The sequence below is a fragment of the Gadus chalcogrammus genome, chromosome 22 (assembly GCF_026213295.1).
Source record: "Gadus chalcogrammus isolate NIFS_2021 chromosome 22, NIFS_Gcha_1.0, whole genome shotgun sequence".
Classification (NCBI taxonomy): domain Eukaryota; kingdom Metazoa; phylum Chordata; class Actinopteri; order Gadiformes; family Gadidae; genus Gadus; species Gadus chalcogrammus.
Genome location: NC_079433.1, coordinates 7,592,451 through 7,609,991, shown reverse-complemented (window position 1 = coordinate 7,609,991; position 17,541 = coordinate 7,592,451). Strand labels below are relative to the sequence as shown.

Sequence of the window (17,541 nt, the reverse complement as noted above, 5' to 3'; positions counted from 1 at the left end):
TCCCTTGCTAATAGCTGACGGGTGACCCTGCCACTCCTAGGGATTACAGTCAAATTCCGGCTCGTAGATTTGACCTACAGTACCTTTTAGTGTTGACTGAAGCACCTTGATGTTCCCTCCAGGCCTCGTCGGCCCGAACAGACCGCCCTGCGTCGCTGCAGTTCAGGGACGGATACACCAGCGGTAAGAGACGCCGTCTTAATCGTTGAGCATTCAGTCGTTGGCAGAACCGGTGTGAGAAGTACCCCTTTGTGTGGCTCCCCCCGCAGACAGCAGCTCAGACTACAGCCAGCGGACGGGCTACGACCCCCCCAGCCTGCAGCAGGAGTTCAGGACCACCCCGGAGGGGGCCAGGCGGGACGGGGAAGACCCACTCCCTGACAAGATCAAGGTATTCCAAAGGACATAACTTTATTGATCGCTTGCAAACGTCATTTCTCGCAGGGAGTCTCAGTCTGCAGGCAGACGGACGATGAACAGTTCAACTTTCTACCCATAATGCCTCACCTTTAATCTTTGATGGATGTGGCATCTAAGCTTGCTTAAAAGAAAATCAGCTTGATCTTAACAGTCATACGTGTCCAACAGCAAGTAAGATGGGTGCCATCGTATTTTCTTAGCCTATAATCACAGTTACAGTCTCAAAGGGCTGAACAGGCCATATATTTCTGACAGTAATCGAACGTGTGTGTGTTTGTTTGTGCGTCTGTGTGTGTCCATCCAGACCCTGCTGAGAGAGGTGCACCAGGAGGGCATGCAGGTCCTGTCCCTATCAGAGTTCCCCCTGACGGAGGACCAGGCCGGGGGATCAGGAGGTCCAGGGTGGGGCCAGACCCCCAGCCCAGGCTGGCCCAGGGAGAGGCAGGCCCTGCTGGACACCGTGCAGTCCCTGAAGACCCTGGTCACCCAGATGCAGACAAGCAGGGGGACACAGGTGAGACCACCTTATCATCTAGATCTGGAAGGAAGTTAAACTTACCGTTATACATTTTCTCCTCATGACTTTAACGTAACGAGTCTGATCGTTTTGGGGTTACGGTTAAAAGCTTCCGATCCAGGCTGCTTGGGCCTGTGTGTTGACCGTTGTCTCTCTTCCCCCCTCCCTCCAGACCCCCGGAGGAGCGGACTGGCGTGGGGAGCTGCTGGGCGCAGTGCAGCAGGTGCTGATGGGGGAGCGCGGCGTGCTGAAGAGCGCCCTCTACAGCCAGCTGGACCAGCTGGACAGCAGCGACGCCATCGTCCACCTCAACCAGCTGGAGCAGAGGCTGGCCCAGCAGGTGAGCCGCGCAGCCGCAGCCCTCGCCCTGCCCGGGATAACCCCCTTATGGGAGGGCTTTCATTTGAAAAGGAAAAACTAAAAAGTGGATTTAGTGTACTGGTAAAATCTTTTTATCTGTGACGACTTTTAAAAAAAGATCATGTTTTTTATTCTCCAGATAAGAGTGGTGGTTGAGATTGACACGATGTTGCCCAGGAAAGTTTGTGCACAGTAGTCAGTTTACCCCTGGGCCTTAATCGCAGACTCACACATTCGGATGAAATGTGGCGGCACATCTAACAGCAGAGCATAAACTAAAAATAAAATATCCCAGGGGTCGCTTGAATAATTATTTTTAGAAATCCCTTGGAAGCCGGGTGGGCAGAATTGCAAAAAACAACAAAAAACAGTTTTCTCTCTCGCGCTCTCTGTCTGTCTCTCTGACTCTCTGACTCTCTGTATCTGTCTCTGTTTCTCTGTATCTGTCTCTCTTTCTGTCTCTGTCTCTCTCTTTCTCTGTCTCTCTTTCTGTCTCTTTCTCTGTCTCTCTTTCTGTCTCTCTCTGTCTCTGTCTCTCTTTCTGTCTATGTCTCTATCTTTCTCTGTCTCTCTTTCTGTCTATGTCTCTCTTTCTCTGTCGCTCTGTCTCTGTCTCTCTGACTCTCTGTCTCTGTCTGTCTCTGTCTCTATCTGTCTCTGTCTCTCTCTTTCTCTGTCTCTGTCTCTCACTAACATACATTGTGTGGTCTCTGTCTCAGTCACTAACATGCAGTGTGTTGTCTCTCTGTCCGTCCCCTAATGCAGGAGGTCCACCACAGAGAGGCCATGGGTTCTCTCCAAACCGCTGACCGCTCCAGTCTCCTCTCTGAGGTCCAGCAGCTCAGAGCCACCATGGAGCAGCTCCACCCAGGTCATTAGATGGGTTAATGCTGTCAGGATGGAAAGAGAATTTAGATAAAAACAACCTTGATCTAAACACACTTTTCAGTCCTCCACTAAACTAATAATCAAATGAAACGGTAAAGGCATGCATGCATTTTAATTACAAATACGTCATTACGACCAACCTGGTCCTGTGCTGCGGCCCACTGTTTGAGAACCCCTGTTCTGAACAGCCTGTCAATCACTCTGTGTCCTCCAGGCGTCCAGCAGGCCTCGTCCCCGGGGCCAGAGGCTGAGGGCGGGGCCCAGAGAGGGAGTGTGGGCCCTGGGTCCGGAGCCCCCGGCGACAGGGTCCTGCTGGAGGAGCTGAAGGGGGAGCTGTCCCAGACCAAGCTGGAGCTGGAGACCACGCTGAAGGCCCAGCACAAGCACCTGAAGGAGCTGGACGCACTCAGGTCCGACCCGGAGACACACACACTCCCACACACACACACACACACACTCTTACACAATCACGTTACACACACACACTCTTACACAATCACGTTACACACACACACACACACACACACACACACTCTTACACGTTTTACAAACAGACACCCACACTCTTGGACAATCACGTTTCACGCACACACTCATACACAATCACGTTTCATTCATCGACCATCAATTAAATTACTCACAATGGCTTTTTATTTTTATTTAGATTATTAAAGTTATATAAAGTGATCAATCATCTTTAATTATGTCTCCAAGCCTAAACACTTTCTTCCATGATGTTCAATTATGTCCGAGGCATGCACACAGGTTCCGTATCACTATCAGCAGTAAAACAATGTCTGCCTCCTCCAGCCCGGCCCCTGTTGCCGCGGGCGTGGGTCAGTCATGTAGATCTAACCCCTGGAGCGCGTGGTTAAGAGTGTCCGTCCCCCGCAGGAAGGAGGTGTCTGAGCGGGCTGCGGCGCTGGAGGCGCTGACGGACCAGCTGTCTGAGGAGCGCAGGAGGACCAGGGAGCTGCAGTGGGTCCTGGAGAAGGAGAGGAACCGCACCGGCCGGAGTGAGGAGAGCCAGCAGGAGGAGCTGGAGGTCAGACATTCATGTTATGAACAATAGCGCTGAATGGTATAATGACCTTCATGTATAATGTCTACAACATAACATGTCCCAGGCTATAGCTGTTATAATAAGTATTACATTATAAATAATGTTATGTTCATAATGTCTACAACATAACCTGTCCTAGGCTATAGCTGTTATAATAAGTATTACATTATAACTGATACTATGCTCATGTATAATGTCTACAACATAACCTGTCCCAGGCTATAGCTGTTATAATAAGTATTATGCTACTAACTATAACGCTGAAGGGTATTATGCTCTTCATGTATAATGTCCACAACATAACCTGTCCTAGGCTATAGCTGTTATAATAAGTATTATGCTACTAACTATAACGCTGAAGGGTATTATGCTCTTCATGTATAATGTCTACAACATAACCTGTCCTAGGCTATAGCTGTATTAATACTCATTATTATATTAATACTGATACTATGCTCCTCATGTATAGTGTCTACAACACAACCTGTCCTACCCTGTAGTTATAGTTAGTTATAACTACAGTGCTGAGTTATGTTATGCTCTTGATGGACAACCTCTCCGCCCCCAGGACCTGCGGGTGTCGGCGGAGGAGCAGCGGAGCCGGGCGGCCCAGCTGGCCTCCTCCCTGGAGGAGGAGCGCCACGCCTCCTCCCAGCGGAGCCTCCAGGCCCAGCAGGCCCAGCTGGCCCTGCAGAGCCGGCTCCAGGAGCTCCAGGTGAGGCTGGACACCCAGCAGGCCACGGCCCGCGAGATGACCAGCGCCCTGGGCAGGGAGCGGCGGCTGAGGACGGGGGCCGGCGGGGCGGAGCAGGAGGAGGAGGAGGAGGAGGAGGAGGAGGAGGAGGAGGGGGTGGGAGGAGAGAGGAGCGTGCTCAAGAGGCTGCAGCGGGACCTGGATGAGAAGCACGCACAGGTGAGGGTGGGGTCCCGCCTGGAGACCTGATGGGGAACACACTTGACTAAAGGGCTGGACTGTTAATCAAATTTTGATTTTAGCCTCAAACGCTCACAAAATTAACAAAATCGATTATTATTATTTTTTTATGTTTTATAGAAAGAAAGAACAGCTGGATACATAATCAGTATATCATTTTAGATTGAAAAAGTTCTCAGTTACAATTAAAAAATTTGGAGGGACATGCTGAATAAATACAAAATGTTTTCAAACTCAAAAATAATCGTTTGAGGAATCGTGATATCAATATTGACCAAAATAATCGTGATTATGATTTTTCCCATAATCGAGCAGCCCTTCTAGACAATATGGGTTAACATATTGTTCCTTGAGTTAATAATTTACAAAAACATGTATATAAACATGTAATATATATATTTTAATCAGAGTTATTGTATTTTTAAACACTGTTTAGAAAAGAGGGGGCTTGTTATCCCTGGGGGATAACAATCCCATGGGTACGACCAACAGCGACTTTATGATACTTTTATAGTACCGTTGTTGTGGTTATATAAAGCAATGTTTATGAAACCTGCCACACAACGTAGCGTTATACAATGTGTCCGGGAAGCCTAACCCATGAACGCGGCTATTAAATATAGTTTAATAAATAATAATACAATATAATAATATACATTATTTGTCTTTAACCTGCGCCTGTATAACACAAATGTGCTAAAAATCCCTTTTCCTCTTCATCCTCCTCATTTCTCCTCCTCCTCCTCGTCCTCCTCCTCCTCCTCCTCCTCCCCCCCCCCTCCCCCCAGGTTGTGCGCCTCCTCGGGGAGCTGGAGGCCCAGCGGCTGGAGGCGGTGCGGCAGCAGGAGGAGGTGCAGCGGGGCGGGCAGCGCGCCCAGAGGGACCAGGAGGCCCTGGAGGAGGCCCGCGGCCAGCTGGCGCTGCTGGAGCAGCGGGCGGGGGACGCCCAGCAGCAGCTGGAGAGAGAGGCCCAGAGGAGGAGGGCCCTGGAGCAGGAGAAGGAGGCGCTGGAGGAGAGGCTGGCGGAGGTGGGCCAGCGGCTGGCGGGCGGCGCGGGGGGAGCAGCGGCGCGCTCGCACGACCCACAAGACGTGAGCGGTTTAAGAGCTTTACCTCGTTGATGGGTTGTAGTTTTGAAATTTTAAGATCAGGCTTAAAGACGTCATATCCAGTTTGTACACCTTTTACCAGGTTTGAGTGTGACTAGCCGCTACAAGCCGTTTTGAAAATCCGTCTAGGCGGACACGCCCACTGGTGATCTCAGAAGAGGGCAGATTTTCAAATGGGCATTTATTCGCGAATCACACTCACACACGGCGGTATAATGCGTCACCTTTTAAGTTGAAACCTACTTGCTACGACCGAACAGCTTAGCATTACATTTTCGGATTCATAATATCCTGACCGTAGTGTGCGATCTAAAACGGCCCACTAAAGCAGCAGTAGGTTTATACTGGTGCCTCCCCCCTCTTTACAGTAGTACTACCATGACCTAGCCGTCTCCAGCTAAGCCTGCGTATCTCTCTGTGTGCCCCTCCTACAGCCTGCCCGCGACACACCCGCCGAGCACACCACAGACCGGCTGCACCACACGGAGACCTCCACCTCCACCTCCACCACCACCGCCACCACCACCCATGGGCACGCAGGCCCCGGCCCCTACTCTGACGGCACCGGGGGGGTCCAGCCTGGACCACCGGGAGCATGGCGCTCCGGCGACCACATCCTGGGCAAGCTGAGCCTCACCGCCTCCAAGATCCGCGCCATGGCCGGCAGGAACACCGACAGGTAGCACGCACCTCCTGTGTCCTGCGTCGCAGTGCCTGTTTAATTCCTTTCATTTAATCAGTCGTTGTTTGCTTGTTTCTGATACGGGACGAAACCTCTCCCTTCTCCTTAATGATGTTTAAAAAAAAAGTAAGAATCAAAAGAATTAAATCATAACCTGTTATGTTCAATCGTTGCAATTGTGTGTTGATATGTGTTCCAAACAAGTGTTGACATGCCCTTTAACCTCAGCACTCAGTTAAGCATCCACTCACCTGTTGAAGACCGGAAGGCATTGTGCCTCAATTGTTGTTTAACCCTTAGGCTTGTTCATCTATGCCCCTATGGCATGGCATTGTAATTACTTTTTAAGTAATTTCTCATGCATGGGATGAAATAAAGTTCTTACCATTAGCTGGTACCTAGTGGTAGCAGGAGTGGCCTGATCTCCCCTATGGACCCCATAACTGTCCTGTGTGTGGCTGCAGTCTGAACACGGAGGTGGAGAAGGAGCAGCTGTCCTGGATCCAGACCAACCTGGACGAGGTCATCAGTATGTTACAGCAGTCCCCCGGTCTGCCCGCGCTCTCAGAGGTCAGTCCACTGCTGTTGGCTGGTTTGTTATTCCTTTGTGTCTCGGGGTAGTACGGTCCTTGACAGACAAGCACCGTTCTTGAATTGAATGTGACACACACCCGATAACTTAAGCAAAGTATTAGTCCTGTTGTGTTGTGGTCAACTTTGAATGTGATCAAAACAATACAGTATTATATACCAATTCAGACGGTTTTCTCGTTAACATGTTCAGGTTTTTTACTGCAGACCTGTTTGGAATTTCCAAAGACTGCTGATTATTTGTGCTAAAATATCTCTTAATATCTTTAAATTCCCAATCTCTGTATATTATTCATTTCATATTTTGTTCTTTATGAACCATTATCAAATATAGTAACTTCAACCAGGACTTCATTATTACTGACATGAAAAACGCAAGAAACTCAATCATTGTGACTTTGACGTCCCACTCGTCCAGCACCAGAGTCTGGCTCCGATGGCAGGAAGTTCCCTGGGCGGCAGCTCATCCAACTTCCTGTCGGAGCGCCTGCTGCGTCAGAACGCCGAGCTGACGGGCTTCGTGAGCCGGCTGACGGAGGAGAAGAGCGACCTGAGGAACCAGACGCTGCGTCTTGAGGACGAGCTGCGGAGGCACCGCCACGCCGGAGCCCTGTCGGCGGACACGGTGAGTACTGCGGCCGCCGCTTCAGAGAGTACTCAGTACGTAAGAGAGTACTGCGGGCAGGCAGTACCTGAGTCAGTACATCACCCAGGGCTTTAGAGAGTACTGCGGCCTACCTTAGTCAGTACATCACCCAGGGCTTTAGAGAGTACTGCGGGCAGGCAGTACCTGAGTCAGTACATCACCCAGGGCTTTAGAGAGTACTGCGGCCGGGACATTAGTCAGTACATCACCCAGGACTTTAGAGAGTACTGCGGCCGGGACATTAATCAGTACATCACCCAGGGCTTTAGAGAGTACTGAGGCCGGGACATCAGTCAGTACATCACCCAGGGCTTTAGAGAGTACTGAGGCCGGGTCATTAGTCAGTACATCACCCAGGACTTTAGAGAGTACTGAGGCCGGGACATTAGTCAGTACATCACCCAGGGCTTTAGAGAGTACTGCGGGCAGTACTTTAGAGAGTACTGAAGGCAGGCAGTGCTTTAGTCAGTACATTAGGGAGTACTGCAGGAGGTACTTTAGTTAGTACATCACCCAGTAAACCAGAGAGTACTGCAGCTAGTACCTTAGTCAGCTCTTGTCCCAGTACTTTAGAGAGTACTGCAGCCAGTACTTTAGTCAGTACATCACCGAGCACTGACTAAAGCACTGCAGCCTGACTTTAGTCAGTACGTCACCCAGTACTTTAGAGAGTACTGCAGCCGGTACTTCAGTCAGTATTTCACCCAGTACTTCAGTCTTACATCACTGCGTACTATGGTCAACACATCACTGATCGCTTCACAGAGTACTTACTGTAGATCTTTACTCACTACATCAGTGAACACTGTAGAGAGCACCTCAGTTCGTACTTCAGTAACCCCCCCCCACCCCCTCCTCCGCCCCTCCCAGACTGGGACCAGGGGCGCCCCCACCAGGAGCGACTGGGCGGTGTCCAGCGCGCTGCTGTCCCAGGAGCGGGAGGCGTGGTCGCGGGAGCGCTCTCGTCTGGAGAAGGCCCTGCAGCAGGCCCAGGCCCAGACGGGCCGGCTGAGGGGGGAGGTCCGCAGCGAGGCCCTCAGCGACGTCACGGGGCCCGACCTGGACAACGCCGCCCTCAAGGTCAGCGGGGGGGGGGGGGGGGGGATGCTTGTCTGACCAGGGGGCGGGGGGGGGGGCGGGGGGTGCACTCTTTTACAGGTGCAACATTTCTGCTTATGATCATGCAGGCTGTCAGACGGATGCCCTGCAGCCTGATCTATACACCAGAGAGTGGATGAAGTTTAGAATCGTTGTTTGTATTTGTATGTAATTTGTATTTATTCTTTTCGTTCTTTTTTTTGTACAGTGTAAAGTGCTTTGGGAAACCCTGTAATATACTGTTGTCATCTGTTGCTGTGTGCATTCTTTAATATGTATTTCTTATTTTTTAGCCATCCTGTGCCTAGCTTAACGTCTTGCCAAAGGACTACAGTTGACCATAACCCTGCTGGCTTACACTGGCACATATACAGAGATGTGGATTAATGTGCACTGCCCTCTTAATAAATACATGCAATGAAATAAAACATTAACCAATACATCCCCCCCCCCACAGAGGATATATGGGAAGTACCTGCGGTCGGAGAGCTTCCGCAAGGCGCTGGTCTACCAGAAGAAGTACCTGCTGCTGCTGCTGGGGGGCTTCCAGGAGTGTGAGGAGGCCACCCTGGCCCTCATCACCAGGATGGGGGGCCGTCCCGCCATCTGCGGCCCGGACTCGGTCGCACTGCGCCGCCGCCGCGGCCTCACGCGCTTCCGCTCGGCCGTGCGCGTCTCCATCGCCCTCTCCAGGTAGGAGGCCCGTGGGGGGGGGTCTGGGTGGGGTCTGGGTGGGGTCTGGGTGGAGGGGGGGAGAGGCATGGTTAGAACCGGGTGGACGAGGACTGCGTGTGTCGGAGATGTCCGCTTATGACATCGGCCCTTCCTCCTTCCATCCTTCCTTCTCACTCTCCTACCTCCTTCTGCTCCCTCATCCTGCATGCCCCTCTCCCTTCTCCTCCTTTCTGCCCTCTGGTCCTCCTCCTCCTCCTCCTCGCCATCTCCCCCCTCCTCCGTATCTTTGCTCCTCCATCCCCCCCCCCCCCCACTCCCTCCTGGTCCTCCATCTTTTTTTGTAAAGAAATCGACCTCTAATGTATCTGTCACTCGTTCATTGTGAAGCCCTTCGTGCAATGTTGTAGCGCATCATTTTTTTTTTTTTAAAGCGAAATGCGAAGGAAATGTGATTGAGGGCAGCAGAACCTCACCCACACCTCTCCTGTCTCTCTCTCTCTCCCCAGGATGCGCTTCCTGGTGCGGCGATGGCACAAGGCCACCGGCGTCAGAAGCCCGAGCCCCAGCTCCGGTGCGGGCAAGACACACGCCATAGGTACCTGTCTCCAGGGTCGTGGTTCCATCGGGGCTCTGATGAAGCATTCAGACGTCCTAGGAGAAGCCAGCTCCCGCAGAACATTGATAGCATTGGACTCAAGTTTAAAACATTTCTAAATGAGTGCAGGAGCATTTTATGTGGTCACGTGACCATCTTATCACCATGGTAAGGCCAACACCGCTAACCAGCTGTGTGTGTGTGTGTGTGTGTGTGTGTGTGTGTGTGTGTGTGTGTGTGTGTGTGTGTGTGTGTGTGTGTGTGTGTGTGTGTGTGTGTGTGTGTGTGTGTGTGTGTGTGTGTGTGTGTGTGTGTGTGAGAAACAGGGATGGAGGTGAAGGCCTTCCTCCACCCGGGGAGCGTGGAGGTGTACCGGGAGAGAGGAGGAGAACGAGGAGGTGGTGGAGGAGGGAGCACCAGCAGCCGGGGACGCAGCGGACGGGATTCCCCCAGATCCGCCATCTCCAACACCACCCACAGGTAAGGTCATCGCCCACCCCCTGGGGGTCAGAGGTCAACGTGGTCTACTCCACTCGTTGTTGAGATTGATGAAAGCACAGTGAGTGGAATGAGTTGGTGGTATTAGCTTAGTTCAGGGGCCCGATGAAGAAGGGGCCAGGGGCTGGTGCAGTAGCTCAGGAGGTAGAGCGGGTCGGCTTGGTAACCGCACGGTTGCTAGTTTCACCTTCCCTGTTCCAGGTACCATATAGGCGGGGACGGTGGCTCTCTGACGTGCTCCCACCTCCTGAACTACGACCCCGACCGCGCCCTCACCGACTACATCTCACGGCTGGAGGCCCTGCAGAGGAGGCTGGGCAGCGTCACCTCAGGTACTCACTCACTCACTCACTCACTCACTCACTCACTCACTCACTCACTCACTCGCTCGCTCACTCACTCACTCACTCACTCACTCACTCACTCACTCACTCACTCACTCACTAGCTCACTCACTCACTCACTCACTCACTCACTCACTAGCTCCCTCACTCACTAGCTCACTCACTCACTCACTCACTCACTCACTCACTCACTCACTCACTCACTCACTCACTAGCTCACTCACTCGCTCACTCACTAGCTCACTCACTCACTCACATGCTCACTCACTCACTCACTCACTCACTCACTCACTCACTCACTCACTCACTAGCTCACTCACTCACTCACTCACTCACTCACTCACTCACTCACTCACTCACTAGCTCACTCACTAGCTCACTTACTCACTCACTCACTAGCTCACTTACTCACTCACTTACACACTCATTCTCACTCACTCACTCACTCACTCACTCACTCACTCACTCACTCACTCACTCACTCACTCACTCACTCACTCATTCTCACTCACTCACTCACTCACTCACTCACTCACTCACTCACACACTCATTCTCACTCACTCACTCACACACTCACTCACGCACACATTCGGTCACTCACTCACTCATTCTCCCACACAGTATACTTGCATGCAAAACATCTACAGAGTCACAAATATATCACCTCAGGTACACACACAGTCACTAACACGCAAAGTGCCCTTGCATAGAAAACATCTACTGAGTCACAAATATAACAGAGCATATTTACAGAGCAGTAAACTGTGTGCTTGTCCTATCCTTTCTGATGCATGCATCAACTGTCTAATTGTTATAAAAAACGATGATATCATTGTTTCCCCAGGTTCATCTTCCTACGCCCCATTGCACTTTGGTCTGAGGAGATGAGGAGGCTGAGGCGTTGCCGTGGAAACTGGCTTGAAGAATTCTCTGTGGCCTTCCTCTCATGCGGAGCAGCGTGCGCTATTTTATTTTCACGGACGCTACATTCCATGTGGACCAAAACTCTTGTCGTGTTTTGGTGTCGGTGTGCTTATCTGGCTATTTATTTATTTTTTATTTTTACTTTGTGTGCGTTTGATTTGTCTCCAGCACACGATGGTAAAAACAGCTTTTGTTTATCATTTTTCAATCTGCCTCTTTAGTTTTGAATGGAACTTAAATCGTGTATATTGGTCTTATTGCTAATTTAAAACTCTCGATTAATTTATGAAATTGTATGTTGTCGTTGTTGTTGTTTCTCTGTTCGGACGACTTTGAAGATGACCGTGGAGAGAGTTTGAGGGGTAGGAGGAGGCTGCTACTGGATATTAATACACTACACTGTGTTTTGTTAAGGCCGCTTTAACGGACGGACTGCAGACAACATTTGTAGAGAGTGTATTTTTGTAAAGGGTAGGTGCTTTTGAATTTCCTGGGTATTTTGTCAAGAACTGAAATAAAGATGATATTTGAAATAATGAATGTGGCATTGCTTGTTTCCCAATTAAAGTCTACGATTCCTGGAAGTTTTCCATAGAACATTTATAGCGCATATATTTAGTTAACTCGCCTTCTCCTGAGATGCGTTGACAGATTGTACCTAATACACAATACAGTCGTCATCGATACCAAAACCAAAAGGAGATGATTAAATATTGCATAACATGAAATGGTTGACGAAAATGAACCGGTTACATATTTTCTTATCTACATCTTGAAATGAATAAAGATGTCACATCTTCAGGAGACGGGCCTAGACCTACTGAAGATTTACAGGTAGTGCTATATATTAAGAAATGTTCATCTTGTGCCCATATTGTGTCCTATTTGAGGTGTAACCATTTTATAGTAAAATGTGATTGTGCAAATCTGGTTCTTTATATAGTGCACGACTTAATACCAATAGAGAGGATACTCTATTGCTGCCATATGTTGCCAGCTAGCCAGTATCAGTCTCCACACCGATAGAGGGCGTCGGGTCTTTCTGACTGTCGTGTAGCTGTTTTTGTGTCATCTTCCTCTTCTATTGAGTCCGTCAACAATTAGGTCCGACGAGAAATAAACTACGGTCCTGCAGTGTACGGTTTGCGGTTATAACTACGCAGGTTGATCCGCACTTTGTTATTGATGACGTACAATATTTGCCGAAGGACTTAACTTGATAACATGTTCACAAACTAATGGTAACTAATGAGGCGTCAACTTCTATCTAACATATGTGATCTGTGTTGACACTAGTTTGGTTCAACTTATTGTAACTTATGTCGGCTATGGGTTAATCATGCTAAAACCGAAAGAATGAATGGTGTGGGTTCATTTGAGGCTCAGTTCGTATGCAAGAACAAGTATACGGTACTATTAACGAGTATAGTTGAATAAAAATAATAGGTGGGGCAATGTTTTAATTTAATAAATTAATTTAACCTAGTTACTCCAGAAAACTTGCAACCTGTGCCTTCTTCTCCTTTGCACCTGTCCTGCACCTGTCCTGCTTTTGATAACATATATGGACTAATGCAGACCTTTCTTTCTGTTCCCACAATATAGTGCCACAGACATTGCCTAACAAAAAAATGACATTAGTATCCATAACCAGAGCTCTTTTGAGCCTAGACCGAGCAGTGGCGCTGCGTTGCAGTTCATCGCTCCTTCCCGTCCCGAGGACAGCCCCCTGGCTCCCGCGGGGGCTTTGCACCGCCACTCCTACCCCAGACGGCGACCACCTCCACGGCAAGCAGAAGACTTCGGCTGGCTCCGAAAACGTGTCTCTGCTGGAGAACCTGAGCCTGCTGGGCGTGGACCTGAAGAAGGCTCGCCAGCGCCAGCCGGGCGTGCTGCGCAAGCTGCTGACCAACGAGCAGGGCGTGGCCGGCTTCCTGCAGGCCAAGGGCGCCAGCCGCCAGGTGATCGCCGGCATCATCTCGCGGTACCCCCGGGCCATCACGCGCTCCCTGGACCACCTGGAGCAGCGCTGGGCGCTTTGGCGCCGCGTGTTCGCCAGCGACTCGGAGGTGGTGGACATCCTGCACCGCTCGCCCGAGTCGTTCTTCCGCTCCAGCGACAACGAGAACCTGGAGAAGAACATCGTCTTCCTGTCCTCGCTGGGCTTCGACGCCAAGGCGCTGCACCGGCTGCTGACCACGGCGCCACGCACCTTCTCCAACAGCGCCGAGCTCAACCGGCAGATGGTGGAGCTGCTGGAGGACGTGGGCTCGGAGCTGGGCCTGACGCACCGCTCGGAGCCCACGCCCGAGGGCTTCGCCAAGGCGGTGATCAGCAGGAACGTGTACGTGCTGATCCGCAGCACCAAGCGGGTGCGGAGGAACGTGGAGGTGCTGCGGGCGTCCCTGCGGCTGGACGACGCCGAGCTGCTGGCCCTGCTGCAGGGACCCGGTGCGGAGATCCTGGACCTGTCCAACGAGTACCTCGGCAAGAACTTCAGGAGCCTCCGGGAGAAGATGGCGTCACTGGGCTGCGGGCGGGCCGACGTGAAGCGGCTGGTGGTGGCCTACCCCATGGTGCTGTACATCAGCTCGGAGAACCTGAGCGGCAAGCTGGACGCCCTGCTGAGGGGCGGGGTCAGCATACAGCAGGTGGTGGACAAGCCCAAGGTGCTGGACTACAGCACGCAGAACATCGCGGGGCGCATCGAGGAGCTGCAGAGGGTGGGCTACGAGTTCCAGAGGCACGGCATCGCCATCCTGGACACGAGTCGCAAGAGGTTTGACGCAAAGATGCTGAAGCTCAGTGCTGCGCTGCCGCCGTCGACGCCGCCACAGGAAGGGGGAGGGTGATCTGTGAGCTGCAGGGAGAATGTTGTTATTATGACTGAAGGATGGATGTTTGATTGGATGTTTGTTTAGTTTTATTGTTCAGCAGGTTTTAAAATGTGAATTTTGATGGGCACTGCTTCTCCAAATTGTTGTTTTCTTTTCTCTGAATGTTTCCGAGATATTTTCTATAGATTGTATAATCTGCTTTCAACATAAAATATGAAATAATGGACTTTTTGAAATGTTGTTATTTTAGTTGATCAAAGACCATAAAAAGATGCTGAACACCATTATTTGTTTTTGGTTTGTTAAAGCTGTGGCAGAGTGTGTTCTTCATAATTGTATGCTGCAGGTTTGGTGTTGCTAAGTATTATCTTAATGCTCAAAAATAATTTGTGCTGCTTTGCTAGAGCGCGGAACCTACATTTGTCGCCGAGCATCCAGCGGACCGTCCAAAACCGTTACACAGCAGTTCATCACGCTCGCACTACACACTCGGTGCTCCTGTGAAGGTATCCGACTGCAACGCTACTACTATTCACTACTTTATGTTTTATTATACATGTTCGATGAGGAAGTGTGCTCGTAGGTTAGCACTCTTATCAGCTACTGATATAAACCTACTGACCGGTCACTAATTATTGCTAGCTGACAAGATAAATTGTAGGCTAAATAAGCATTAGATGTACATTATACATGACGTATTATTTCAAAAGCTTTCTTGACCAGGACCGAAGAAACTGATTGACATCAAATAAAGCGCCTCGTCGGTAAACATGCACTCATTCTCCAGCCATCAGCATAGCAGAAAAAGCACATCCGTGGTGTTTTGATCACGTGTTGCTATGTGTTTTTTCATTCATATTAATTTCAACAGTTGTTAATGTCATGTCGCTCGCTAATCTGAAATACTCATGCAGTGATTAACTATCACTGAGAAAAGGAATTGGCTTGTAACGTTGTACATCATACATTCATACCGCTGGTGTCATTCACGGGAACTAACGTTGAACACAACTGGACACACATGTTGTGCACACACATATAAGTGCACTTGTCTTGTCTTTTAATACTCATCGGACATAGAACACACAAAGTCGATACTTTGTTCATAAGGTACCGTTTGTTCTCATTCTAATCGAGCTAACTCGTTGCTTTTTGGGTGTCGAAAGGAATGGAGGAAGCAGCCAGTCATGGTGGAGAAACACAGGTGACGGAGAAAGTACCAGAGCTTGCTGTTGATGGAAGGCGTGATGGAGTTAGAAAAGGCACAGCTGGCATTAAAACAGAGTAAGTTACCAATCGGTTACCATGAAAATATTGTGTGTAAAGTGGATAAGTTAACAGTAGCAAACATAAGACATTCAGACAAACGTTTATTACCCTAACCCTAGAAACATGGTCATGCAGCACTTTTTTTGGAGGTAGGCTACTCTAATCTTTAATGAATGCATTGGTTGTTCTTTTCAATGTATATTTACCCATGTTATTATCCCCCAACCCGCCTTATTTTTCCAAATTAACAGTTTTCTAACCACTAAAGACAAATTCCACGAGTTTCTTGACTCCAACGGGCAGCTCCCAAAAGAAAAAGAGGAGAAGAAGGAGAATCTCCCCCACGACAGCGATGAGCTCAAAGGCACTACGGAGGCATCGGAGGAGGAACCGGCAGCCAAGAAGCCGAAGGTGGAGCAGCAGGAGGAGAACAAACTGACCTGGAAGCAGCAGGGAAAGAGGCAGCGAGGGCAGAACAAGTCCCGACCACACGTGAAGCCGACCGCGTACGAGGACCAGCGTCTCTGTCAGTCCGTGGCGCAGGTGGGAGAGCCTGAGGCCAATGTGTCCTATACACCGACTAAGGATCTGGGTTCCATCCCCAATGCATAGATTTGGTCATTTTGACACTTTTATCGAAAGGGACCAAAGTGAGGGTAATCAAAACAAAAAAAAACGAGTTAAATCACGTCATTTTACCTTTCGCTAACTTTACGACAATTCACTTGTCTCTCACTCTCAAAGTCTGAACAGAATGTTGTTTTTTTAAGCATTTAGTTATTTTGCAGACGCTTCGTACACAAGTCACTTGCAGTGTCAGTTCCAGATACACATGGCATATCCCGCACGTCCCACACACACTGTCACTGCACATTTAAAGGAAAAAGACTGCATCCTCTTCCTCACTCTTGTACAGGAAAACAGGAAGTGTCACTACGGCGACAAGTGCAAGTTCCTCCACGACGTGGCGGAGTACATGGCGTCCAAGCCGGCGGACGTCGGCCCTTCCTGCTACCTGTACGACACGTTCGGCGCCTGCTTCTACGGCGTGACGTGCCGCTTCGCCCTGGCGCACACCACGGCCGACTTCCAGAGCATGCGGGACGAGGCGCGGGTCAAGGCCCAGGAGGGGCGCACGGCCGTCAGGAACAGCCTGGACAAGGACCTGCAGATCCACCTGAGGAAGCACCACGTGGCCTTCGACCGCTCGGCCGAGTACCTCCAGACCATCGCCAAGGCCCAGGAGCCCGGCCCAAAGCAGCAGCAGCAGCAGGAGGAGAGGAACGGTGAGGCACAGGGGTAGGGTGTGTTCAGGTTCAAGGGGCGTAGAGTGTTGGATTGGGAAACCGCCAAAGGGACCTGGGTTTGATGCCCTGATGTTCGCAGTCTAGGCTGAAAACGTCCTTGAGCGAGATGCCCCCCGTACCCCTACATCTTCATCCATGTATCTGAATCCAATGCGATGCATAAATAGCTAGTAAATAATGACAGTAGTAGTACAACTCTTATTTCCATTTTGAATATGTCTGGATCCGAAGTTGACATAGCTTATAATGAAGTAACTCGACTTGAGACGTTTTGGTATTGAAACCTGTGCCAAAGGACAAAAAAAAGCAATATAAAGTAATGATGATATGGTTGTTTTAATGCGTTTTTCTTTTTTTTCTTTTTTATTCCCAGGCAACCAGACTGAAGCTCCAAGCTCTGACCAGACTCCAGCAGCAGAAGGAGCAAATGAAGCTACAGCACCGGATGTTGAAGTAAGGCAGTTCACTGGTCGCATCACCTGACCTGACAGCACATGGCCAAGCTCTTATACTGCATGTACTGCACTGCCATAGTTCAAGGATAACACCTTCAGTGAGAGCTATCTTTAGCATTCAATAGACGCCTTACTAGGTTTTCCCTTTGGATGAATTTCAGGCTGGCACAGAGAACAAGACGACGGTGAAGACGATTGGCCCGCTGACAGACGCTGATGTCATCAAGTTGCGTCCATGTGAAAAGAAGCAGGTATCTTTCATAAGGCTGATTTCTAAATAAAAGTGCAAGGAGTTGTTCTTTTAAAGATGACCAAGTAACACAAACTA

At 50.0% G+C, this 17,541-nt stretch overlaps 3 protein-coding genes across 4 annotated transcripts in view; all 3 read left to right on the top strand.

Annotated features, from left to right (window-relative positions):
* Window positions 1-11,938, top strand: part of akap9 (A kinase (PRKA) anchor protein 9) — a 74,899-nt gene extending 62,961 nt beyond the window's left edge. Inside the window, exons 36-53 of the mRNA XM_056583456.1 lie at window positions 123-183; window positions 270-391; window positions 725-934; window positions 1,110-1,277; window positions 2,063-2,168; window positions 2,400-2,595; window positions 3,080-3,230; window positions 3,817-4,161; window positions 4,971-5,273; window positions 5,726-5,970; window positions 6,438-6,543; window positions 6,983-7,189; window positions 8,081-8,290; window positions 8,766-9,001; window positions 9,490-9,578; window positions 9,905-10,058; window positions 10,278-10,408; window positions 11,266-11,938. Coding sequence (XP_056439431.1) covers window positions 123-183; window positions 270-391; window positions 725-934; window positions 1,110-1,277; window positions 2,063-2,168; window positions 2,400-2,595; window positions 3,080-3,230; window positions 3,817-4,161; window positions 4,971-5,273; window positions 5,726-5,970; window positions 6,438-6,543; window positions 6,983-7,189; window positions 8,081-8,290; window positions 8,766-9,001; window positions 9,490-9,578; window positions 9,905-10,058; window positions 10,278-10,408; window positions 11,266-11,309 — 3,084 coding nt within the window. The 3' untranslated portion in view covers window positions 11,310-11,938. The remainder of the gene's footprint in view (window positions 1-122; window positions 184-269; window positions 392-724; window positions 935-1,109; window positions 1,278-2,062; window positions 2,169-2,399; window positions 2,596-3,079; window positions 3,231-3,816; window positions 4,162-4,970; window positions 5,274-5,725; window positions 5,971-6,437; window positions 6,544-6,982; window positions 7,190-8,080; window positions 8,291-8,765; window positions 9,002-9,489; window positions 9,579-9,904; window positions 10,059-10,277; window positions 10,409-11,265) is intronic.
* A 512-nt stretch (window positions 11,939-12,450) lies between these two features.
* Window positions 12,451-14,579, top strand: LOC130375972 (transcription termination factor 1b, mitochondrial). The gene is made up of 2 exons (XM_056583149.1): window positions 12,451-12,586; window positions 12,951-14,579. The coding sequence occupies exon 2, from the start codon at window positions 12,977-12,979 to the stop codon at window positions 14,195-14,197; it is 1,221 nt and encodes a 406-aa protein (XP_056439124.1). The 5' UTR covers window positions 12,451-12,586; window positions 12,951-12,976; the 3' UTR covers window positions 14,198-14,579.
* Window positions 14,580-14,588: 9 nt separating this feature from the next.
* The window catches only part of dus3l (dihydrouridine synthase 3-like (S. cerevisiae)), a 7,190-nt gene continuing 4,237 nt past the window's right edge, over window positions 14,589-17,541 (top strand). Inside the window, exons 1-6 of one of the 2 annotated variants that reach the window (XM_056583148.1) lie at window positions 14,589-14,688; window positions 15,349-15,466; window positions 15,703-15,994; window positions 16,368-16,737; window positions 17,132-17,211; window positions 17,375-17,464. In XM_056583148.1, coding sequence (XP_056439123.1) covers window positions 15,351-15,466; window positions 15,703-15,994; window positions 16,368-16,737; window positions 17,132-17,211; window positions 17,375-17,464 — 948 coding nt within the window. In that variant the 5' untranslated portion in view covers window positions 14,589-14,688; window positions 15,349-15,350. Of the gene's footprint in view, window positions 14,947-15,348; window positions 15,467-15,702; window positions 15,995-16,367; window positions 16,738-17,131; window positions 17,212-17,374; window positions 17,465-17,541 lie in introns of both variants that reach the window. The other variant, XM_056583147.1, reaches the window with a different exon arrangement.

Bases quoted from the DNA above. Each gene is read 5' to 3' on its own strand.
- LOC130375972 (XM_056583149.1), top strand. From the start codon at position 12,977: ATGACATTAGTATCCATAACCAGAGCTCTTTTGAGCCTAGACCGAGCA.